The sequence below is a fragment of the Pelobates fuscus genome, chromosome 7 (assembly GCF_036172605.1).
Source record: "Pelobates fuscus isolate aPelFus1 chromosome 7, aPelFus1.pri, whole genome shotgun sequence".
Lineage (NCBI taxonomy): Eukaryota > Metazoa > Chordata > Amphibia > Anura > Pelobatidae > Pelobates > Pelobates fuscus.
The window spans coordinates 186,353,748-186,378,907 of record NC_086323.1 but is presented as its reverse complement, the minus strand read 5'-3'; the positions used below and the strand labels follow the sequence as shown (position 1 = coordinate 186,378,907).

At 45.9% G+C, this 25,160-nt stretch overlaps 1 protein-coding gene across 1 annotated transcript in view; it reads right to left on the bottom strand.

The window, feature by feature from the left end:
- EFCC1 (EF-hand and coiled-coil domain containing 1) overlaps positions 1 to 25,160 on the bottom strand; it is a 174,107-nt gene that overhangs the window by 37,032 nt on the left and 111,915 nt on the right. Inside the window, exons 5-6 of the mRNA XM_063426967.1 lie at positions 19,268 to 19,433; positions 5,179 to 5,337 (exon numbers count right to left, since the gene is read on the bottom strand). Of these exons, the coding sequence (XP_063283037.1) occupies positions 5,179 to 5,337; positions 19,268 to 19,433 (325 nt within the window). The remainder of the gene's footprint in view (positions 1 to 5,178; positions 5,338 to 19,267; positions 19,434 to 25,160) is intronic.

Here is a 25,160-nt window from a genome sequence, read left to right as displayed (position 1 = left end):
ACTGATTGCAGGATCCTTCGCCATCCGCAGCCTGGCCAAGGACAAATCGAATTGCTGTATTCTGCTCCGCATGGACAACATCTCGGCGGTGCAATGCATCAACCGCCTGGGAGGAGCGAGGTCTCGAGCATTGACGGAAGCCACGAAAGACATCCACAGCTTTTGCCTGCGACGGAACATCACGCTACAGGCGGAATGCCTACCAGGAATCTCCAACCTGACGGCGGATTGGTTCTCACGCCACTGGCGAGACACCAGTGATTGGAAACTCAACAGGGAGATATTCCAAGAGTTACAACGGGGGACATGCCCGCTAACAATAGACTTGTTCGCCTCCAGGACCAATCACCAACTACCGAGATACTACAGTTGGCTTCCAGACCCGAAAGGCGAACCCGCAGACGCATTCTTACAAGACTGGCCCGCCCTAGGGGCCTACGCCTTCCCACCATTCTCCATGATACCACGAATAATACGATACACGCGCACCCACAGGATATCGCTCATACTGGTAACCCCCCTTTGGCAGAGACAACCGTGGTTCCCAGATCTCCTGGAGATGTCTCACGGACACCCCCTACTACTCCCTGTCTTCCCACTACTTCTGACAGGGCCTCGGGGAGAACCACACCCCCTCATCCTGGACGGACAACTAGAACTTGTGGCCTGGACGATTTCAGGGGTTCCTGGTCAGTCCACGGCCTATCACAATCGACTAAAGACCTCCTATGGGACTCATGGGCTCCAGGCACCAGGAAATGCCATATATCCGCCTGGGCAGCCTGGAATGATTGGTGTATGGAAAGAGACTCCGACTCCCTTTAATGCCCCTATCACGCTGATCCTTAACTAGCCCATCTATTCGCGCTGGGGCGATCCTACCGATCCCTCAACGTGATCAGATCAGCCATATCGGCGGCACACGTCCCAGTACAAGGCAGACCAGTGGGTCAGGATCCACTAGTATGCCGACTACTACGGGGCGCTAAACTAACGAGACCACCAGCACCCAAATACTCTAACCTCTGGCAGGTAGACGTGGTGCTGGATTTTCTTAGGGCATGGCCAGATAATCCTTATCTGTCGCTGAAGCAACTTTCAGCCAAGCTGACCCTGTTACTCTGCCTCGTCTCGTTCCGACGAGTGTCAGACGTTAGAGCATTCGACGTGGACGGTTTCTCCCTCACTCCAGAAGGAGTTACCTTTTCCATTACAAGACGGACCAAATCGGACTCCACCTCTGTATCATATCCGTACTTTGGCTCAGACCCCAAACTATGCGTTGTCAGGACGCTGATGAGATATACGGAAAACACAGCCCCCCTTCAAAACAGTTAGAAGGGTCAACTTTTGATTTCCTACGTAAGACCTCACGGACCGGTGTCTACGACTACACTGGCTAGATGGGTCCGCTGGCTACTATCGCTAGCAGGCGTTGATCCTCATTTCGGCGCACACTCGGTCAGAGGGGCAGCAGCCTCCCAAGCCTTAACGGCGGGCGCCTCGCTAACCGACATCATGCACTGCGCAGACTGGTCACGAGAAGTACTTTCAGGACGTTCTACTTCCGTCAAACATCTCATGCTTCCTTCACACTAATCAATTCTAGCTTTAAAAATGCAAATATGAAGCCTCCTGTCATGTGGTAAAATTAAAGATTATACTAGCTTTAGTGTACTAATAATCTTAATTTTAGTAATGACAGGAGGCGAATATTTCCCACCCTATAGAATCCCACCCAGGTTTTCTCAGGTCTACAAGGATTAGATCTTAGTGCTCAGGTAAGCATGCAGGCTAATGTTTGTATACGTTTTTCTGATTTATACGCTGTTTCGTTACCATGTATGAATTGTATAACCTATCAGACTTCATCAAACTAGATGGTGGTTTTTAGATTGTCACACATTGTGCTTATATAGTCTTATTTCTAGCTATAGATTATGCAACCTAATAGACATTAGTGCTCAGGTCCTTAATGTTTTGATATGCGGACATATTGCCACGCCAGAAACCTTTCACCTTTTTCTTTTCCTTTCAGCGTGAACATCTCTCCTGCGGGATGAAGAATCGCCTTCAACACTGCCATATCATGGACCTGCCAAAGTTTATCCTATTAACATGTTATTGAATTGTTAACCCCTTAAGACCGCAGCCAAATGTACAAGTTGTGATCCAAAAAAAACGTAAACAAAACCTGGCATTTGCGCTATATGTTTGTCCAACCATAATTCACCTCTTTCATATTAAATGCACCCACACTTATTATATATCATTTTATTCAGGGGAAACAGGGCTTTCGTTTAACATCAAATATTTAGGTATGGAACATAATTTAATATGAAAAAAATATTAAAAAAATGGGAGAAAATAAGAATTTTTTAAATTTTTTTAGTTCTATGTGACATTCTAACTGTGAATGTCAAAATACTGTTTGCTTTTACTGCAATACAATACACATATTTGTATTAAGCGATGTCTCACGTGTAAAACAGTACTCCCCTATTACAGGTTTTATGGTGTTTTGGGAAGTTACAGGGTCAAATATAGCGTGTTAGATATTTCAGTTTTTTCACATTGAAATTCGCCAGATTGGTTACGGTGCCTTTGAGACCATATGGTCAGGGCCGGCCTTAGGGGTGTGCGAGCTGTGCGGCCGCAAAGGGCGCCATGTAGCAGGGGGCGCCGTGCGGCCACACAGCCGGCCGGGATTAAAATTTTTTTTTTTTTTTTCAAATTTGCAGCGGGGGCGGAGCTTACCGTGCGGCGGGGGCGGAGCTAAAAGCACCGGAAAACTGCTGCAGGGGAAGCAGGAAGGAGTCCCTGCTTCCCCACCAAACAGTCACCAGGAGCTGCACTGCCTCCACAATGAACTCCACAGGTAACTGTGGGATTGTCAGGTGAGTGTGACTCTCTGCCTGTGTGTATTACTGTCTGTGTGTGTATGACTGTCTGCCTCTGTGTGTCTGTGTGTATGACTGTCTGCCTGTGTGTGTGTGTGTATGACTGTCTGCCTGTGTGTGTCTGTGTGTGTGTGTATGACTGTCTGCCTGTGTGTGTCTGTGTGTGTGTATGACTGTCTGCCTGTGGGTGTCTGTGTGTGTGTATGACTGTCTGCCTCTGTGTGTGTCTGTGTGTATGACTGTGTGTGTCTGTGTGTTTTTACTGTCTGCCTCTGTGTGTTTCTGTGTGTATTACTGTCTGTGTCTGTGTGTGTGTATGACTGACTGTCTGCCTGTGTGTGTCTGTGTGTGTGTATGACTGCCACTGTGTGTCTGTGTGTATTACTGTCTGCCTCTGTGTGTGTGTCTGTGTGTATTACTGTCTGCCTCTGTGTGTGTGATTGTGTGTATGACTGCTTCTGTGTGTATGACTGCCTCTGTGTGTATGGCTGTCTGCCTCTGTGTGTATGGCTGTCTGCCTGTGTGTGTCTGTGTGTATGACTGTCTGCCTGTGTGTGTCTGTGTGTATGACTGTCTGCATGTTTGTCTGTGTGTATGACTGTCTGCGTGTTTGTCTGTGTGTATGACTGTCTGCGTGTTTGTCTGTGTGTATGACTGTCTGCGTGTGTGTGTGTGTATGACTCTCTGCCTCTGTGTGTGTGTATTACTGTCTGTGTCTGTGTGTATGACTGACTGTCTGCCTGTGTGTATATGACTATCTTCCTGTGTGTGTATGGCCGTCTGACTCTGTGTGTGTGTGTGTGTGTGTCACATACAACCAATACATGCATTTCACACACTGTTAATACACCCATTACAAATATCACACATAGCATACATATCACACACCGTCATCACACCTACTATCACATACATTACAGCATACATGGATGACGGGGGGGGGGGGGGGGGGGGCGCTGTGAAGATTTTTCGCACAGGGCGTCTAAATGCCTAAGGCCGGCCCTGCATATGGTAGCCCAGAAATAAGAATTACCCCCATGATGGCCCCCATGATGGCATACTGTGCACACTTCCTTTCAGTCCCGCCGGAAACCGGAACATGAAATTAAAGTTCCTGTACCGCGGTGCAAGCTGTGAAGCTGGCCCACGCTTCAGGACAGGTAAGTAATTATGGGAGGGGAAGTACACTATGGGAGGGGAGGGGAGGGGAGGGGGGGGGGGAAGTACACTATGGGAGGGGAGGGGGAAGTACACTATGGGAGGGGAGGGGGGGAAGTACACTATGGGGGGAAGTACACTATGGGGGGGAAGTACACTATGGGGGGGAGGGGAGAAGGGGAAGTACACTATGGGAGGGGAGGGGGGGAGAATACTAGGGGAGGGGAGGGGGAGAATACTAGGGGAGGGGGGAGAATACTATGGGAGGGGAGGGGGGGAGAATACTCATAGACAGTGTATGTATATTTATGTGTATGTGTGTATATGTGTGTATATATACTTATATACTTAGATCATATATATAATAAATATATATATGATCTAAGTATATATAATCTTATTTTTACACTGTTTTAACTGATTTTATTTTATTTTCAGACAGCAGGGGGAGTACCTGTCATTACAGGCACTCTCCCTGCTGGCACTGCCTTGGACGTCTATGCCGTCCATGTGATCGCGGGGTCCTCGCAAGGACCTCGCGATCACATGGCTCTGGGCGGCCAAAGAGGACGGAGGGGGACTCCCTGGGCTCCCAGGTAAGTCCCCCAAACCGCGATCGCCGGCGTGGGATCGCCGGCGACCGGGTAAGTACATAAGATCGCAGGACGTTCTATGCCGTCCTGCGGATTTTAGACCCACTAAAATGGGGTCCGGCATAGAACGTCCTGCGGTCTTAAGGGGTTAAATTGATCTGTTTATATGTTGACTGTTATTTATTTAGAAAGAGGAAGTGATGTCATAGACAGACCCTTTTATGGGCAGCATATCTTTTTTCTCATTGGTTGTTACTGTTTCTATGCTGCTGGAGTTTTCAGTAAAGAAAGATATGCAAATATTCGCCTCCTGTCATTACTAAAATTAAGATTATTAGTACACTAAAGCTAGTATAATCTTCAATTTCTCAGTAATACTGTGAGTAAAAATAGATCTTATTGTCTTATTTAATAAAGCTAGGAAAATATGTTTACACATGTTAAATCAAGATCAATGGAAATTTAGAATGTAGATAGTCTTAATTTCTGAAACATAAAGAGCACTCATTCGGTCAAAGATTCCCTACCAGGCTTCGTAGTTGTTGGAGAAGTTGTAAGACATCCAGCAATTTCTCCTCAATGAGCGATAACCGTACTCGTTCTGTCTCTAGCATTTGCAGATCCATTCTCAGTATCTCAAGCTCCTCCCCTTTCATTTGAAGTTCTTTTAGTAATGGGCTTTTTATCTACACCGAAGAAAAAAATATATACTTATTAATATGTCAAGTTTTAATAAGAAGATCTAATAGAAATAACATATGGGTCCTAAAAATATGGAACAGTATTCTTGTTGCCTGAAAAATATTAGTCGTATTTAAAATGATTCCATACATGTATAGTCCTTCTTGGTCAGGATTGAGGCAGACCCATCATTTTAGTTATGCTTTCTAACTGGACTAAAGCATGTATTTCTCTTGAAAAGGTACCTCGTCCACCAGCATTTTATTGTTATTTGTAGCAAGGCCCTGAAAACTCCACTCACCATATCTATTATAAATTTTCATGTAAGAGAATAAGAACCATTATTTCTGCCCAGTCACTAGTGCAATAAGGGGGAACCTGGCACAGGTTAAATCCTGCCGCATGCCCCTACCTGTGCCAGGTCCCCTGTGTAGTAGGGGCATGTTGCCTAAACAGCAAGAAGCCAGTAGCTGCTCGCTGTCATTTTAAACTGAATATAAAAATCATCAGTATCTTATATAGAAGTGAAAGAGAGCTATGGTAGGAGTACGTGTAGCCAAAAGTTATAGCAAAAACTATTACAATGTTGCAATATAATAAAGTAGCTATTTAGGTCTAAATGAAAAACAAAATACCAGGCAGCAAGTTAGTATAAAGAACTTCCTCACTACTTGGTAAAAGTGCAGTGCTAAGTGTAGTGGTGGTATAATACAGTACAAAATTGTACACTTACCCCTTACAATACACACGGGGTATACATGTAAGATAAACAAAAAGAGAAATATATAGAGTAGTATTGTACAGTAATGGATGGTACTTTAAAATTAGTGAGTAAAAGGAAAAACTCACATTTTTAAGAGCCTTTTATAAGGATACAGGCTCTAAACACATTCACCTCTGTGCCTTTAAGGTAGGCAGCAACACCTGAGGATTAGGGCTGGTTCCTTCTTTCCCTCTAGGTAGATATATCTCCAAAAAAATACAAAGAACAGAGAGAGACCTCCTGGTGCAGATTATGTTAAGGCAATTAGTGCTCAGTGTACATAAAAGGTCAGTGCTCACCTTTCAAGGAGCCTTTTGGTGACCGGCTCCAAGTATTATTGGCATATGTGTCAATTGAGAGGTGACACTTCCCTCAACTGGATTCCCAATACAAGGTAGAGATGGATATGAGTAATATAAAACTAATTTATTAGTACAAAGAAAAAAATTAATATATAAAAATGATATAACAAATAAATACTCTTTCCTGTCTCTCCTTCTTCTACCAAGACGCGTTTCGCCTGCTTTTCCGGCTTCCTCAGTCGGTATATTTTTGGTCTGTCGGTGTCCGGTTTTTAAAAGGCTTCTATGCCCGCCTTTTTCCTGTTTGCAATGCAAGTACTTAGCTGATTTTCATTTGCGGCAAAATTTGCCAATACGTCACTTCCGGATTCCGTTTTGTACTACAAGTCCCGAGATGCTCCATTTCTCCAATACCTTTTGCTTTTTTCGTAACGTCCAAAATATGTCGGCAGAGGGGCAAAGCATAAAGTTTCATTGACAAAACGTTCTCACATTCGGTTCTCATGGGGGAGACATAGTGAAATGTAAAATACATAAAAATAAAACAAAATGTTTATAACATTTGTATGTTGTAAAGGGAGGATACTTAAAAGCAGCATAGAGCATATATATTATGAGACATAAATCCTACAGGGGCAGACACATGTAAAGGACACAGGGAACAGAAGGATTTTGCAAACTATTAGCTACAAAATCGCATATTCCTTTGAGTGCAAAGAGGGGTTATTTAAAGGGCAGTTCAAAATGTGTAATATTAAATATTTAGCACAATCTTAGGTACCCTAGATATCCTCACATATAAATCTTTAAAATATACAAGAAAATTGTTTTTTAAATAAATGTAAATAATAAAAATAAATAAACAATAATAACTTTTAAAAAATTCACAATAGCAGCATATTATTATTTAAAATTTATTTTTATTTTTTTAGTTCTACATGACATTTTAACTGTCAATGTCATAATACTGTTTGCTTTTACTGCAATAAAATACACATATTTGTATACAGCAAAGTCTCACGTGTAAAACAATACCCCCTATGTACAGGTTTTATGGTGTTTTGGGAAGTTACAGGGTCAAATATAGCGTGTTACATTTGAAATTGAAATTCGCCAGATTGGTTACGTTGCCTTTGAGACTGTATAGTAGCCCAGGAAATAAATGTACACCCATAATGGCATACCATTTGCAATAGTAGACGACCCAAGGTATTGCAAATGGGGTATGTCCAGTCTTTTTTAGTAGCCATTTGGTCACAAACACTGGCCAAAGTTAGCGTTAGTATTTGTTTGTGTGTGAAAAATGCAAAAAACGCCAATTTTGGCCAGTGTTTGTGACTAAGTGGCTACTAAAAAAGACTGGACATACCCCATTTGCAATACCTTGGGTTGTCTACTATTAAGAATTGCGATCTCTGAATATTCTTCAACCATGGTGAAAAATGACAACTGTTTAAATTGATGTAATTGTTGACATCTACTGTTTTAAAATAAGTTTTTGTTTTTAATACATTGTTATCCACATATATGGTTAAATCCAAAAAAATTACCTTTTTCTTTACTGTAGTCTGTGGTAAATATTATTCCCCATTGGTTGTTATTAAGAAAACATAAAACATCTTTCAACTCTTCCACTGTTCCTCTCCAAATAAAAAAAGATACCATCAATGTACCAATTAAAGGTGACAAGGTTTGCACTCCAGCCCGCGTCTTCCAAAATGAAACTATGTTCCCAAAATGCCATAAAAAGATTGGCGTAGCTGGGTGCGAACCTTGTCCCCATAGAAGTACCACATTTTTGAAAATAAAAATCATTTTGAAACCAAAAATAGTTATTCTCAAGGATGAGTTGTATCCCTTGAAGGATAAACTGTATCTGTTACTCAGGATAAATTTGAGCTTGTCTTAGGAAGAATTGTACAGCTTCCAGACCTTTTTGGTGGGAGATAATGGTATTGAGTGACCTCACATCGGCAGTGACTAAAATAAAATGTGATTCCCATTTAATACTTTTTAAAACTTGAATTACATTAAGTGTATCCTTAAGATAACTAGGTGTGTTTTTTACTGTTGGTTGTACACAGTGGTTCAGGTACTCAGACAATCTACTCGAGATTGAATCAATCCCCGAGACTATCGGTCTACCGGGTGGGTTTATTAGATCTTTATGTATTTCAGGAAGGTTTTTGGCCTTTTTATATTCAAATACTTAAACTCATTTTCAGTTAATATCTCCATTTCTCTGCCCTTTAGAAGTAATGTTTCAAATTTCTTACTTATATCTTTTGTTGGGTCCCCCCAATAATTTACAATATGTGTTCAAGTCACCTACTAATCTTAGACCTTCCTGGATATATCTTGTAGTAGACATATGCAATTCGTGACATGTGAATTTCGGGCAATTCGGACATTTGGGTACTTCTGAATGTCCGAATAGATGAATTGTCGAAGTCCCGAAGTTCCGAAATTACCGAATTGTCGAAGTTGCCGAAGTGTCAAAGTGCTGAAGTTGCCGAAGTTCCGAAGTTGCCGAAGTTCCGAAGTTCCGAAGCACAGTATTGCCTAAGAACTAACATACTTACCCACTGTATACAATTTTAAATAAAATACAAACATAGCCAGGATTCAGCTGTAAGCATTTGCAACACTTACAACAATCAAGTAACATACATTCATATAAAATTTAATTTACTTAGCCAGTCAATGTAATGACAGGAATGAATAGGTAGATAACTCCCTAATTCCCACGGTATTAGGGAGCTATCTACTAAAAGGCTGAAAGACCTAAATTGGTCTTTCAGCCAAATTTACTAATACTAAGTAAAGATTACTTAGTATTAGTAAATTATGCCCCTACTCGCTATACCGCGATTAGAGGCATGTCTATTAAACAGTGAGCAGCCTGTGGCCTAATGTCCTCCCCCCTGGCCCCCACCCGCCCTAAATTATAATAAGGGAGGGGACCTAATCTCCTCCCTCCTGGCCCCCACCCCTGAGTGGTGGGTGAGGGCCCTAAAGTAAAATGATGGAAATGATGGGAGGAGAACCTATTGTCCTCCCCCCCCCCCGGCCCCCACCCCTGAGCAGTGGGTGGGGGCCCTAAATACTACTTAATCCACCAGAGTGTTATGAGTCAATTTACACAGCATGGGAAAATTCCAAAGAACTTTCCCACACTGTGTAAAATGACACAGAGCACCCGCCCTGCAATTAGGCTCAGAGCACTCTGATTGGTGGATTTCAAGCCAACCAATCAGTGCTGTGACATGTAAATGTAGAGACTTACCTGTCAGTGTGCCAACCAGAGTGCTCGGAGCCTAATTGTAGGGCGGGGCAAGGCTTTATAAGCCTTCCCCCTCCCTGCAGAGCTCAGTCTCTGCGGGGTGTAACGGACCGTTTCGCTCACAAGAGGATAAAAAACGTTTAGGCGATAATCCCTTTCCAGATAGACAAGCAGCTACTGCAATCACCAATCTCCCGAACTGCAAACTGCACGAATTCACCAACTCCCGAACAAGAGACACACGAACACTGGAAGCAGCCGAACAGAAAAAGCCATACGAACAGCTTACACTCCTGGCAATCAGCATACAATCAAATTCCCCCCAAGAATGAGACGCCACTTCACTTTGAGGGTTAAGCAGGAACTCACTGTGCTGGCACACCCAGCCTGGTTTTTATTACAGTCTTGCACATACAGGACCACCCACAGGGAGGTATAAAATAACCAATAAAATAACAGTTACAACCCACAGTAAAGTCCTTCCCTCTGCCTGTGATACAATTATCTTACACAATGGGAAATCTAATTATCACAGGCAGAGAAATACAGTTTTTACAAATATACTATAACTTTAAAACTATACATTACATTCACAAAAAATTACAAATTCACAATCAATCCATTCAGGGGAAACATATTAAAAAATGGCACAAATCAGACCAGGGGTTCAAAAGTTAGCAAAAGTATTTTTAAAACCCACTGCCAGCATGGCTTTTCCTACCCAAACCAGTTCCCACTGGTCTGGCAGTGTCCCTGAGACAACGCCCTGCTGGAGAACAATGGAGCTGGGGGAGGGGGAAGAGCCTCACCTTCCCATGGATTCAAAGGGGAAGAATCGCTATTGGCATTAGAAGGCGATCGAATGCCTTCTCTGCATCCAGTGATAGCACTACCGATGGGATGTTTCGTTGCCTGGTGTACCAGATTGTGTCATAGGCTCTCCTGGTGTTGTCCGCCGCCTGCCGTTTGGGGATGAAACCGACCTGGTCTGGGTGAATCAGGGATGGGAGGTAGGTTGAGGCGGTTAGCCAGTGCCTTCGTGAGTATTTTCAGATCGGTATTTAAGAGAGAGATTGGACGATAATGTCCCGGATCGAGGTGCTCTTTCCCTGGTTTGGGTAGGAGGCATATGTCTGCTGTCAGCATATCGGGGGGGAGTTCGTGTCCTTGTAGCAACGAGTTGAAGGCTTTGCATAAGTGTGGTATTAGTATGGCCTGGAATGTCTTGTAGTAGATGGCTGTGAAGCAGTCAGGTCCTGGGCTTTTTCTGGGTTTCAGTGTCTTGAGGACCAGGGCGATTTCTTCGGCCTCAATGGGTATTTCCAACATGGCTTGCGCCCTGTTGGATAGGGAGGGTAGGTTGAGGGTCCGCAGAAATGAGGAGATGGATTCCGTCTGGTCCTTATCTCCTGGTGGTGTCGAGGTGGTGTGATTGTATAGGCTGGTGTAGTATTGAAGGAATTTGCGGGCTATTGCTTCTGGGTTTGTTGTCGTGTCCTGCGGTCCTAGTTCGGATTTTCGAGATTTTCTTGTTGTCCTGTCTTTTTTTGAGACAGCGTGCTATTAGTGAGTCCGCTTTGTTGCCCTTCTCGTAGAATCGTTGCTTGGACCACATGAGGTTTCTTGCCATGTCCGCTGACGAGAGTTGTTTGATGAGTTCTCGTGTGGTCTTGAGCTGTGTGAGGAGCGAGTCTGAATGGGTTTTGTTTGTGAAGTGTTACGAGCCTTGTTAAGTCGGCCAGGGCGTCCGTAAGTTTCCGAAGTCGTTGTTTTTTGAGGGCCGTGGCTATTGCTATGAGGTTGCCTCTGATTGTTGCTTTGTGAGCTGCCCAGACCGTTGTCGGCGCCACGTCATCGGTGTTGTTAAGGTCTAAGTAAGTTTTGAAATTCTCCGTCACGGTATGGACCGTAGCCGCGTCTTTGAGTATCCACGGGTTGAGTTGCCATCGCCATGGTCGTGCCCGTAGTGGGATCTGTACTGTTAGGGCTACCTCTGCGTGGTCGGACCACGCGATGTTTCCTATATGTGTATGGGTGGTCCAGGGTTGTACCGCTGGAGATATAAGAAAGCTATCAATGCGGGAGTAGGACCTATGTATATGGGAGTAGAAGGTGAAATCTGTGGATGACGGGTGCTGGATTCTCCAGGCGTCTAGTAGGGGTGTGTCGGTTAGGAAGTCCGCATATAGTTTGTCATTTCTAGTTGGGGCTGGTGTGCTGCCGGCGTGTGTTCTGCGGTCTGTGGCGGGCGTTTGTGTCGCATTGAAGTCGCCGCCTATGATGAGGTGTTTGGCTGATAGGCTGGTGAGATGTGTCTTGTATGTGTTCCAGAATGATGCATCTGGGATGGTGGGAGCGTATATTGAGCCTATTGTTAGTGAGATTGTTCCCACGTGCCCTGTTAGGAAGAGGAATCTCCCTGAGGGGTCTTTGCGGGTTTGTATGTCTTCCAATGGGCATGAGTTTCGCAGCAGTATTGCAACTCCTTTCGTTTTTGATTCCGGCGAATTGGCCAGATAGTATCTTTTAAAGTGTTGGTTGACTAATTGACTAATGGGAATTGTTTATGGTCAGTGAAATGGGTTTCCTGAAGTAGAATGATGTCTGCTCCCGTGCGGTTGGCCCATCGCAGTATCCCGTGCCTTTTTCCTGGTGAGTTCAGTCCCTTGACGTTGAGGGAGGTGAGGCGGATCTGGAGGTTCCGTGGCGGCATTCTTTTGTAAGAAGGTGGCCCTGTGTGGGCGGTGGGGTTGTGGGCTGAGTATAGCTTGACGTCCCTTCAAGGTGTGGTAGCAATGGGCGGGCAATTGGTTTGGTGTGGAGTCAGCAGGGGGCTGGAGGGGAGAGGAAGGGGATCGGTTGGGCCCTGCCTGCGTTTACCTTTTGGGTCGCAAAGTCGTCCCGCGGGGCCGATTGGTGATGGACTGGGCTTATCAAACTGTCCAGTCGTGGGTTAGGCGGGGGTCTCGGTTATCTGACCCAAGGTCCGTAGAGCGATCCTCGGGAGAGTCGAGGCCGGTGGGGGGGGGGTGTTCACAAGTGAAGACAGGTTCCGCCTATGACCTGCCCATGATCGTGTTGCTTTGGCTGAGCCGGGTATAGGGTTCAGGGTGGGGGGGAGATGGATGGGGACCCTTGTATGTGCGGTCTGTTGTGTGGCGAGTGGGTGTGTCCGTTTTGTGTTTCAAGTGTGCTGTAACTTCTCCGTTGTGTGGGTGTTTGGTTCTGCTGGCCTGGCATGCTGGTGTGGTCGTGTGTTATGCGTCGTTAAGCGCGTAAGTGCTGGGTGTGTGTGTTCCTGTGCGGGGGGTGTGTATGTGGGCGGAGGATGCCGCGTCCCTGCCCAATGTTTTGGTAGGATGTGCCATGCCGAGGCAGTGGGAGGGCAGCCTCGTGTCGTTAGAGTTTGGTAGGGTGATCCTATGTTTGTTATGTTAGTCGTGCCGTAGTGTTTCCAGCGGTTAGGAGTGATGTGGTGGTGTCTGGAGGCGAGTTGTGGTGAAGGTGCGGCCGGCTACGGGCAACAGGAGTGCCGTGGTTCTCCATCCCCGTGGGGAGGACAGTGGCCTGTTGGGGCATGGTTTCACCTCCCTATGTGGGATTCGATATGTGCGCCTCAGCAACTGACCATGTGTGTTTGCAATGACATGCAGCCAATATACCTACATTTACATTTCAACATTATAACAGTTCAACAATTTGCTGGTAACAAAGGTAAAGACATTAAAGAAAAAGAGGAAGAAAGGGAACAGTGTTTTTAGCAGGTGCTTGTCTCGTACATAATTTGCCTTGCGTCCCCTGTCCCGGTGACCCATGGGGTCGTCTGAAAGGTTGTCCGTCTCGTCTGTGCCCTATGTGCGGTGCGGTGTCAGGTCAGCTTGTTGGGGGTCGGTTGGTGCCTGTGCCTTGAGTAGGAAGCCTGTCAGCTATCGGAGCAGTGTCTCCTGGCTCTTCTGCTATCCGTCCCTGTCTGATGTAGTCGTGAGATGCTTGTGTGTGAAAGGTGTCAGTCCTGCGTCCGCAGTTCTTGTGCGTGGTGTGCCCATGGCTCTGTGTACCGTCTGTCGTGTGTGGGGCCGGGATGTCTAGGCCTACAGTCCTCCATCTTCCGTCAGGTAATGTCAGTGAGTCAGGGTGTGGGGTGGTTTCACGATAAGGCTGGTGTTATGTCCCCAGCAGCCGTGGTATGGGGCCCGGGTCGTCCTGTAAACCTATGTTGCCTGTCCCCCGTGTGGTGGGGGAGCTTTAGGAAGGGCTTCTTCGAGAGAACATTCAGAATAAATGAACCTTTTCTCCTTTTCTTCCTTCTTTTGTCTGCTTTCTCTTTCCCCTCTCTCCCTTTGTAATGGGGAAAATATGCAACTCAACTGTGATGTACTGCGTGTTGTTATTTTTTTTTTTTGGAATCAATAAAAAAATTAAAATATCAAAAAAAAAAAAAAAAGGGAAGGGCTTCTTGGTCGGTGGTCCCCCTGTTCCCCTCGCTGGTCTCCCCCCCTCTCTCTCCTCCCTCCCCCTGTGCCCCCCCTCCCCACCCTGTGCCCTGAGGTCGGGATTCCCGCTTGGGGGAATCAGATGTGTGCTGTCCCCCTTGTAAAATACTTGCTGCGTCCAGCTCAATGTCCGGCTTTATCGACAGGATCCTGTGGTGGGTTTTTAGCCGGGAGGGGGGTCCTGGCTTGGGGTGTGTTGTGATCCGCAAGCAGTCCTGTAGTTGCTGTTAAGCCGTGTTGATTGGAGATGCTTCGTTGGTCGCCGCATGTTTCCCTCTCGCGGTCAGAGCAGCCGTTGTGTCAGAAAAGTCAGTCCCGGGCATAACCATTGGTGCTAGGAGCTCTTCTGTGGTCTGCCTTGGTTTGGGCTTAAGGGTAGTTTTGCCTGTGTTGTACGTGACTCAGGCTTATGATGGCTAAGGTGGGGCGTTGTGGGGCTGATTCGTTCTGTGCGGATTGGTGAGTCCCGGTTGGGGTGCTGGGTTGTGGGGTTTGGTAGCTGTTCCTGCAGCACTGTCCCCTTATCTCTTCGCCCCTAATGTTGTGCTGCGTCTGCATTTTGTGGTGCCGTATTGCGGTTTGGACGGTCACCGTTTCAGGTGGGCAGGTTGTTGCGTTGCGGCAGTCGTGATGGGGCGTCGGCATTGGAGTGAAGTAACTCGGGGATCTGCGGTAAGCCCAGTTGGTCGAGGAGTGCGGGGATTTCATCATGCTTCGTGAGGGAGTGGAATCTGCCATCTTTGCTGATAATCATCTTGAAAGGGTGGCCCCACGCATATCGGAGGCCATGGTGGCTAAGGTGTTGTGTGAGTGGGCGCAGTTCTCTCCGTCTCTTCAAGGTGGTCGGTGCCAGATCTTGAAACAATTGGACTGGTACTCCTTCTACTTCAATGGAGTATCTCTGGCAGCCTGCATTATGCGCTCCTTAATGTGATAAAAGTGGAGCCATACTACAATATCCCTGGGAGTGGCGGCGTTGGTGCTTGGGGCTCTAAGTGCTCGATGTGCCCGGTCCATCAATAGGTCGGCAGCTGTAGCCTCAGGTAGGAGGTTTTGTAATACATCCGTGAGGGTATCAGTGAGGAGGTCGGTGGATATCGATTCCGGAATACCCCGTACTCTGATGTTGTTCCTCCGCGTTCTATTGTTTAGATCTTTGTTGGTATCTTCGAGGGAGCGTGATTGGTCCGTAGGTATTGTATTTCACTGCCATGGGCTTGTACTGTTTCATCTGTCTCCGCCATTTTGGCCTCTGCGGCCTGTGTGCGGGCGGAGAGGTCCGCCATGCCTTCTAGGATTGGGCACAGCCGTTTAAAAAATCTGTGGCTGAAGAACTTGATAAAGTCGGCCATGAATCCCCGCATGTCCCGTCTGGTCAGCGGTGCCTCCGTTCTCTCGGAGTGTGCCTGGCTTCTCATTTCGGATTCGGAGTCCGTCAGTGAGGGTTCCAAAGATGGCGCCCGTTGTTGTTATTATTATTATTATTATTGCCATTTATATAGCGCCAACAGATTCCGTAGCGCTTTACAATATTATGAGAGGGGATTTAACTATAAATAGGACAATTACAAATAAACATACAGGAACAATAGGTTGAAGAGGACCCTGCTCAATCGAGCTTACATTCTATAGGAGGTGGGGTGTAAAATACATTAGGACAGGAATTTGCAATCAAATAAGGTGGGCTGCCCTTAAGAAGAGGGCAAGAGACAGGTATGTGAGGTAGGGGTTAGTTAGTTGTTCCGTCTTTTGCCTGAAGATTGGTGCAATGGATGAATTGCGGGCTTTCTTCACTCCACCCATTGATAGGGTGAGTGTAGGTGTCGGGGGGAATCTCGAGGGGTGTTTTCAGGGTGTATAGGGGCTCAGGTGCTGTGGATGGCTTAGGATTTAGGCTAGGCCTCGGCGGAGCTCAGGAGTTATGTAGCCATTCACTTGCGAGGTTAGGCTCCGCCTCCCAAATCAGTTCTTAAAGGGCAATACATCCCAGGGCCATAGTCAGAAGGCAAGAGGCGGGCAACCAGGCTTCTCCAGTTCACAGTGGCGAGGTTGGTTTCGTCACACGGGGCCTAAATGCAGGGCAGGGCAAGGCTTTATAAGCCTTCCCTCGCCCTGCAGAGCTCAGTCTTCGCGGAGCCCTCCATGGATTATTTTTTTGGGCGCTCAGGGGTGTGGCCAGGGGGGAGGACATTAGGTCCTCCCCTTATTAGTATTTAGGGCCCCCACCAACCGCTCAGAGGTGGGGGTCAGGGGGCAGGACATTAGGTCCCCCCTTATTAGTATTTAGGGCCCCCACCCACCGCTCAGGGGTGGGGGCCAAGGGGGAGGACATTAGGTTCCCCCCTTTATTCTAATTTAGGGCCCCCACCCACCGCTCAGGGGAGGGGACAGGGGGAGGACATTAAGTCCCCCCCTTATTCTAATTCAGGGCCCCCACCCACCGCTCAGGGGTGGGTGCTAGGGGGAGGACATTAGGTCCCCCCTTTATTATAATTTAGGGCCCCCACCCACTGCTCAGGGGTAGGGGCCAGGGGGGAGGACATTAGGTCCCCCCCTTATTATAATTTAGGGCCCCCACTCACCACTCAGGAGTAGGGGCCAGGGGGGAGGACAGTAGGTCCCCCCCTTATTCTGATTTAGGGCCCCAACCCACCGCTCTAGGGTGGGGGCCAGGGGGAGGACAATAGGTCCCCCCCATTATTTTAATTTTAGGGCCCCCACCCACCGCTCAGGGGTGGGGGCCAGGGGGAGGACAATAGGTCCCCCCCCCATTATTTTACTTTAGGGCCCCCACCTGCCGCTCAGGGTTTGTTTGTTTTTTACAGTGAGCAGCCACAGGCTCACTGTTTAATAGACATGGCCCTAAAAGCGAGTAAAGCGAGTAGGGGCAAAATTGACTAATACTAAGTAAATTTGGCTGAAAGACCAATTTAGGTCTTTCAGCCTTTTGGTAGGTAACTCCCTAATGCCGTGGGAATTAGTGAGTTATCTACTAAGCGGCTGCAAGAGAAGTCCTGAAGTGCTGAAGTGCTGAAGTCCCGAAATGCCGAAATTCCGAAGTGTCGCAGTACCGGAGTTCCGAAGTGTCGAAATTGCTGAAGTGCCGAATTGCGGAAGTCCAGCATTTCGGAATGCCGAACCGAACCGAAATTTTTCCCCATGCATATGCCTTGGTTGTAGTGTCCATCACCACTATCCCTCCACCCTTATCGGCTGGTTTTATTACTCTACTGTTGTCGTTTTGCATTTTTTTTAGAGTTAGCCATTCTTGTTTATTGAGATTTATTGGTGTTTAAATAAATCATAACAGATTTCTCAAAAGAGATCATTTCATCTGAGATGAAATTATTTGGGAAGAAAGTAGATTTCTCCCTTAAATCCGTGTGTACATAATTAGTTTAGGGTATTTGTGTTAAATGTTTGTCTGTTTTCATGAAGCATTTTTTAGGCAAAATTGCCGCTTGAACCTATTTAGGTCTATAAAAACCTCAAACTTGTCCAAAGGTTTAGTAGGAACATTTTGAGACCTTTATTTAGTACTTTCTGTTCCATGCTATTTAGAGGAGTAGTAGTCAGGTTAAAAATAGTAGGTGAGTTTTTTCTTTTTATATGTTTCTTTTTAACTCTCTTTTACTTTCTTGCCCCCTCTCTTTCCTCTAGTCCCATATCTCTCTGCCTTTTGGATAACGATCTCTGGTATATAGTTTAGTCTATTTAGTCTAATAGTTTGCAAAATCCTTCTGTTCCCCGTGTCTTTTACATATGTCTACCGCTGTAGGATTTATGTCTCATATTATATATGCTCTATGCTGCTTTTAAGTACCCTCCCTTTACAACATACAAATGTTAGAAACATGTTGTGTTTTATTTTTATGTATTTTATATTTCACTATGTCTCCCCCCTGAGAACCGAATGAATGGACGTTTTGTCAATGAAACGTTATGCTTTGCCCCTCTGCCAACATATTTTGGACGTTACGAAAAAAGCAAAAGTTATTGGAGAAATGGAGCATCTCGGGACTTGTAGCACAAAACAGAACCCGGAAGTGACGTATTGTGACGCAAATGAAAATCAGCTAAGTACTTGCATTGCAAAATAAAAAGGTGGGCATAGAAGCCTTTTAAAAACCGGACACCGACAGTCCAACGAATATACCGACTGAGGAAGCCAAAAAAGCAGGCGAAACGCGTCTTGGTAGAAGAAAGAGAGAGAGGAAAGAGTATTTATTTGTTATATCATTTTTATATATTAATTTTTTTCTTTGTACTAATAAATTAGTTTTATATTACTCATATCCATCTCTACCTTGTATTGGGAATCCAGTTGAGGGAAGTGTCACCTCTCAATTGACACATGACAATAATACTTGGAGCCAGTCATCAAAAGGCTCCTTGAAAGGTGAGCACTGATCTTTTATGTACATTGAGCACTATTTGCCTTAAGATAATCTGCAACAGGAGGTCTCTCTCTGTTCTTTGTATTTTTTTGGAGATATATCTACCTATAGAGGAAAAGAAGGAACCAGCCCTAATCCTCAGGTGTTGCTGCCTACCTTAAAGGCACAGAGGTGAATGTGTTTAGAGCCTGTATCCTTATAAAAGGCTCTTAAAAATGTGAGTTTTTCCTTTTACTCACTCATTTTAAAGTACCATTCATGACTGTACAATACTACTCTATATATTTATCTTTTTGTTTATCTTACATGTATACCCCGTGTGAATTGTAAGGGGTAAGTGTACAATTTTGTACTGTATTATACCACCACTACACTTAGCGTTGCACTTTTACCAAGTAGTGAGGAAGTTCTTTATACTAACTTGCTGCATGGTATTTTGTTTTTCTTTTGCTTTGTTACAATATAGTGTTTTTATGGAGTACCCACTAAGTGCATATAGCAGCTAAAGCAAATAATTTCACTTTGTACTAAATAGCGCCATTGTTTCTAGCCACACCTATTCTGTATCTTTATCCATTTAGGTCTAAATAGCTACTTTTTACACATACTCTTACCGTCCTTGCAAATACTATCTGTACATTCCAGTAGTTACAATGCACATTACCAGTTCGATCTTGGCAGAAAGTTCATTAATTACCTTGTTCATTTCCATATTTAGATTTTCTATTTCCCTATCCTTAAATCGGAGTTGCTCTGTCAGTTGGGCAATTTTCTCGGTCAAGAACACTGTAGTATTTCTGTAATCAATATTGCTTGATTTCCCAGCATACAAGAGTAGCTTCTTTATCATCTTGTCATAACACCTTTTAAAAGAAAAGGATTGATAAAATGATTAATAAAACATATGAATATGCTGACTGATGTCTACTTTTTCATGTGCCACAGCCTTCAAGAGTATTATAAAATCATCTAATTGCCACATGTACACTGATCAGCCAAAGCATTAAACCACCTAATGTAGTGTAGGTCCCCATCATACTGTCAAAACAGCTCTAATGCATTGAGGCATGTACTCAAGACTCCTGAATGTGTCCTGTGGTATCTGGCACCAAGCTATTAGCAGCAAATCTTTTAAGTCCTCAATCTATGAGGTGGGGCCTCCATGCTCCGTCGGATTGAACTCTGGGGAATTTGGAAGCCAATGTAACACTTTGAACTCTTTGTCATGATCATCAAACCATTACTGAACAATTTATGCAGTGTGGCAGGGTGCATTATCCTGCTAAAAGAGGCTACTGCTATCCTGTTGAAAGAGGCATATGTTGTCAGCCATGAAGAGGTGTAGGTTGTAAGTGTCAAAGTAACATCCATGTGAATGCCAGGACCTAAGGTTTATCCTCAAAATATTTCTAGAGCATAACACTGCCAGCGCTGGCCCACCTTCTTCCCATGGTGCATGATGCACATGCACCCTGCCATACGCTTGATCTAAAAGTCCAGATCTGAAGCTCACATCCTCATTGAAGGTGCTTTTGGGGGTGGACATAGGCTCTCTGAGAGGTTGGCAACTACGCAGTAACTGCAATGTATTGATGTCCTGACACCTTTCTATCCTGGTCAGCATTCATTTATTTATTTTATCAATTTAAGCTACAGTCGTTTTTCTGTGTCATCAAACCCAAGGGACTAGCTTCATTCCCCATGTGCATTATTGAACCATTGGCACCCATGACTCTGATGTCGGTTCAGCAGTTGTCCTACCTTGCACCACTTTTGATAGGTACTAACAACTATATACCAGGAACACCCCACAAGACTTGCTGTTTCGGAGATGCTCTGTCATTTAGACCTCACTATTTGGGCCTTGCCAAAGTCAGTGTTATTCACTTCACCCGTCAGTGGATTTAATGTTAAGGCTGAGCAGTGTACATTAGCACGAGCTGCAATCATTGTACCAGTGCATGGTATTGGCCTTCACTTCTGCAATATGTTTGGTCTATGGTTAAGTCCCATCTGTTGGATGAAATATGTAAGGCATGTGATGTGGGTGTCACTTTACCTTATGGAATAAACCAAGAGTTTCCTGACATCCTTCCTTATTGTTTATTTTTTCTTTTACTGTACCCATACATATAATATAATATATTTTGCTTAAGTTTGAATAGGGCTTTCTTCTTATACAATTATACATCTTAAATTATTATTTTTATTATTATTATTATTATTACTGGTATTTCAATAGCGCCAGCATATTCCGTGGCGCTTTAAAATATACTCAAAAGGGGAGATTTAACAATAACTGAGTGTCAGGGACCAGGAACCAGACAGAGACAGAAGTAGATGCAAACACACCTTTATTAATAAATAACAAATAATTAACAAAATCAAAGTCCAGGAATCAAGCAGGGGTCAGTCACCAGAGCGGGTAGTCAGACAAGCCAGGATCAGGAGCACGGAGAGCAGCGGAGTCTGAAGACCCGTGAGTCAATGATGCTGCGTATTTCATATTCCTCATGATTGTCAATCAGAACAGGACGTGGACGTGGCACTGAGGTGGTGTAGCGATTACAAACCAACGGTTTCAAGAGGGAAACATGGAAAACATTTGAGATGCGCATGTTAGCAGGAAGGTCAAGTGCGTAAGCTACAGGGTTAACCCTTCGAAGTATACGAAATGGCCCAACGTATCGGGGTGCCAGTTTTTGTGAGGGAACACGGAGGCGTAGGTTGCGGGAAGACAGCCAGACCCTCTCTCCGACCTGATAGGTAGGTGCAGGAAGGCGTCTGCGGTCGGCCTGGAGTTTGTAGTTCTGCATTGCGCGTTGCAAAGAACTCTGGACCTGCACCCAAGTGGAACGGAGTTCCCTGAGATGTTCCTCCAATGCCGGTATCTCCTGTGGCAAGAACGTATCAGGCAACATGGACGGTTGAAACCCATAGTTTGCCAGGAATGGGGATAGCCGGGAGGAGGCATTAATCGCACTATTGTGGGCAAACTCCGCCCAGGGTAGCAGATCAGACCAGTTGTTCTGGTGGTCAGAAATGTAGCAACGCAGAAACTGTTCCAGTGTTTGGTTGGCTCGTTCCGCTGCACCATTGGATTGCGGGTGGTAGGCCGAGGAGAAGGAAAGCTGAATTCCCATTTGCGTACAAAAAGCTCTCCAAAATCTGGACACGAACTGGCTACCCCTATCTGAGACTATCACTTTGGGTAACCCATGCAAACGAAAGATCTCCCGACCAAAAATTGTTGCAAGTTCCTGGGAAGTTGGTAGTTTTTTCAAGGGAATGCAATGCGACATCTTCGAGAATCGGTCAACAACCATGAGAACGACTGTATTGCCACGGGAGACCGGAAGATCTACGATAAAATCCATGGACAAGTGGGTCCAGGGTCGTTCACCATTAGGTATGGTTTGCAGGAGACCCACTGGAGGGCGTCGTGGGGTTTTATTTTGAGCGCACACAGGACAGGCAGCTACAAAAGCGGTGACATCCGAACGGAGACTAGGCCACCAAAATTGCCGGGATACGGACCAGATTAACTGGTTTTTGCCTGGATGTCCAGCTGCTTTGGGGTCGTGGTATGTACTCAATAGTTTCGTACGGAGGTTAATAGGTACGAAACAACGGCCATTAGGTTTCTCTGGAGGAGCATTACTTTGTGCAGCCAGAATCTCCTCGCCTAGGGGTGAGGTGAGGTTAGTACGGATGGTTGCCAGTATATGGTCCGGAGGAATCACAGGAGTAGGGGTTATCTCCTCTCTAGATGGAGGGGAGAACTGTCGAGACAAGGCATCAGCGCGAATGTTTTTTGTACCGGGCAAGTAAGAAACCACATAATTGAATCTTGATAGGAAGAGAGCCCATCTAGCTTGCCGGGGGGAAAGTCGCTTAGCTTCAGAAAGATATGTTAGATTCTTGTGGTCTGTGAGTATGAGGATTGGCACTGAAGTACCCTCAAGAAGGTGCCTCCATTCTTTGAGAGCTAAAATTATGGCTAGAAGTTCTCTATCACCAATCTGGTAATTGCATTCCGCCGGGTTCGATTTCCTCGAGAAATACCCGCACGGATGCCTGGAGCTCTCTGGGTTAGGACGTTGAGACAGGAGGGCGCCCACTCCTGTCTCAGACGCATCGACCTCAAGAATGAATGGTAAGGCAGGGTTAGGGTGTGCCAGTATAGGAGCGGCAGCAAAGGCGACTTTGAGAGACTCAAAGGCAGTAATGGCTTCCTGTGACCAATGCTGTGGATCAGCATCTCTCCTGGTCATGTCCGTGAGAGGTTTAACCAAGGAAGAAAAGTTGCGTATGAACTTCCGATAATAATTGGCGAAGCCCAGAAAACGTTGTATAGAGCGAAGACCCGTAGGTCGAGGCCATTTTAGTACAGCCGAAAGTTTCTCCGGATCCATAGAGAATCCAGCATCTGAGATAACATATCCCAAGAATGTGACCTGTTTGCAGTGAAACTCACATTTCTCCAATTTGCAGAACAGATTATTCTCTCTAAGTCTCTGTAGAACACGAGAAACGTCTGCGTGATGGTTCTCGAGAGATGTGGAATGGATCAGAATATCATCAAGATAAACCACCACACATTGCTGCAGCATATCTCGCAGGACTTCATTTATAAATTCTTGGAAAACCGCCGGAGCATTGCAAAGACCAAAGGGCATTACTAGGTATTCGTAATGGCCGCTCCTGGTGTTAAATGCGGTTTTCCATTCGTGGTCCTCTTTTATCCGGACGAGATTATATGCCCCTCTCAGATCAAGTTTGGTGAAGACCGTTGCTCCCTTGAGGCGGTCAAATAACTCCGTGATTAATGGAATGGGGTAGGCATTCTTAATAGTAATGCGATTGAGACCCCTATAGTCGATACAGGGTCTCAACTCGCCATCTTTTTTCTTTACAAAGAAAAAGCCGGCCCCGGCAGGAGAAGATGACTTCCGAATAAAACCCTTAGACAGTGCATCGGTAACATACTCCTCCATGGCTCGATTCTCTGCTACAGACAGTGGGTAAATCCGGCCCCGGGGAGGATTGGTACCCGGTTGGAGTTCGATACCACAGTCATACGGACGGTGTGGTGGCAGAACGCTGGCTTGACCCTTGTCAAATACATCTTGGAATTCTTGGTACTCAGCGGGTAAGGAAGAGGCAGAACATGCGCCCAAAACTTTGACCGGTTTCTGGAGACAGGACAATGCGCATTGCTGGGACCATGATAATATCTCAGCTTTGCGCCAATCAATTGTGGGGTTATGCTTCTGTAACCAAGGGTATCCCAAAACAACCTGGTAATATGGAGAGGAAATGACCTGGAATTGGATCGTCTCATGATGTAGAGCCCCTACAGCCAGAGATATGGGCACGGTTTCTTGGGTCACGTGGGTTGGCTGTATTGGTCTGCCATCGATGGCTTCGAAGGCTAGTGGGAAGTTGCGAGACTGTAAGGGTATAGAGTGCTTTGCTGCAAATGCACAATCTATAAACAAGCCTGAGGCCCCAGAATCAAGAAATGCCCGGGTCTCAATGGATGAATCAGGCCAGGAGAGGATAATAGGCACCAAGGGTTTGCCCACACAAATCTCTGGGTCTGCAGAAAGACCACCCAAGATCTGCCCCTGACAGTATCTTGGGTGCGGACCCTTTGCCGGACGGATCGGGCAAAACTTTAACATGTGACCGTGGTGTCCGCAGTATAGGCACAGGCCCTCCCTCCTCCTAAAGGCTCTCTCCTCGACCGAGAGGCGTGAGAAGCCTAACCGCCTTGGCTCCACACAGACAGAGGACTCAGGCTCAGGAGGCATGGGAGGTGAGGGAGGTTTGGGTGGGCAAGAAAAGCTCGGTGCCAAATATACAGGAGGCCTCCGCAGGCGCTCCCTGGATGAGGATCTCTCTCGGAGTCTGATGTCAATGAGGGTGACAAATGAGATCAGTTCCTCGAGATCTTTAGGTAACTCTCTGGCTGCAATCTCATTTTTAAACACATCGGAGAGACCCTGTGCAAAGGCAGCCACGAGAGTCTCGTTGTTCCAGTCACCCTCTGCTGCCATGGTACGGAATTCACTGGCATACTCGACAATAGTTTTTGTGCCCTGAGCATTAGGCATGAGTAGTTCGGCAGTAGGGGTGGAGCGAGCTGGAATATCAAAAACCCTTTTAAAGGACGCAACAAGTTCAGGGTAATTGTAAATAATAGGCCTCTCTGCCTCCCAGAGAGGTTTTGCCCAAGCTAGGGCCTTTCCAGACAGCAAAGAAATCATGAAGTGAACTTTGTCACTGTCTGTAAGAAATGCCTGGGGCAGGATTTTAAGGTATCCTTTAACCTGATTTTTAAATTCTCTGCACTGAGCTGGGTTGCCCCCAAAATACTGAGGGAGCGGGACAGACCCAGTCATTTCTCTAGCCGCTACAGGTTTGGAGGCTACAACCGGTGCTAGAACAGGAAGTGAGGCAGAGGCGGCCGCAATCGCAGGCTGGCCGGGTACTGGATCCAGATGGGCATACTGGTCCAAATGGTGGTTCTGCTGGTCCCACTGGGTAAGCAGGTTAGGTATAGGTGTCTTGCCTGTACCATCTGT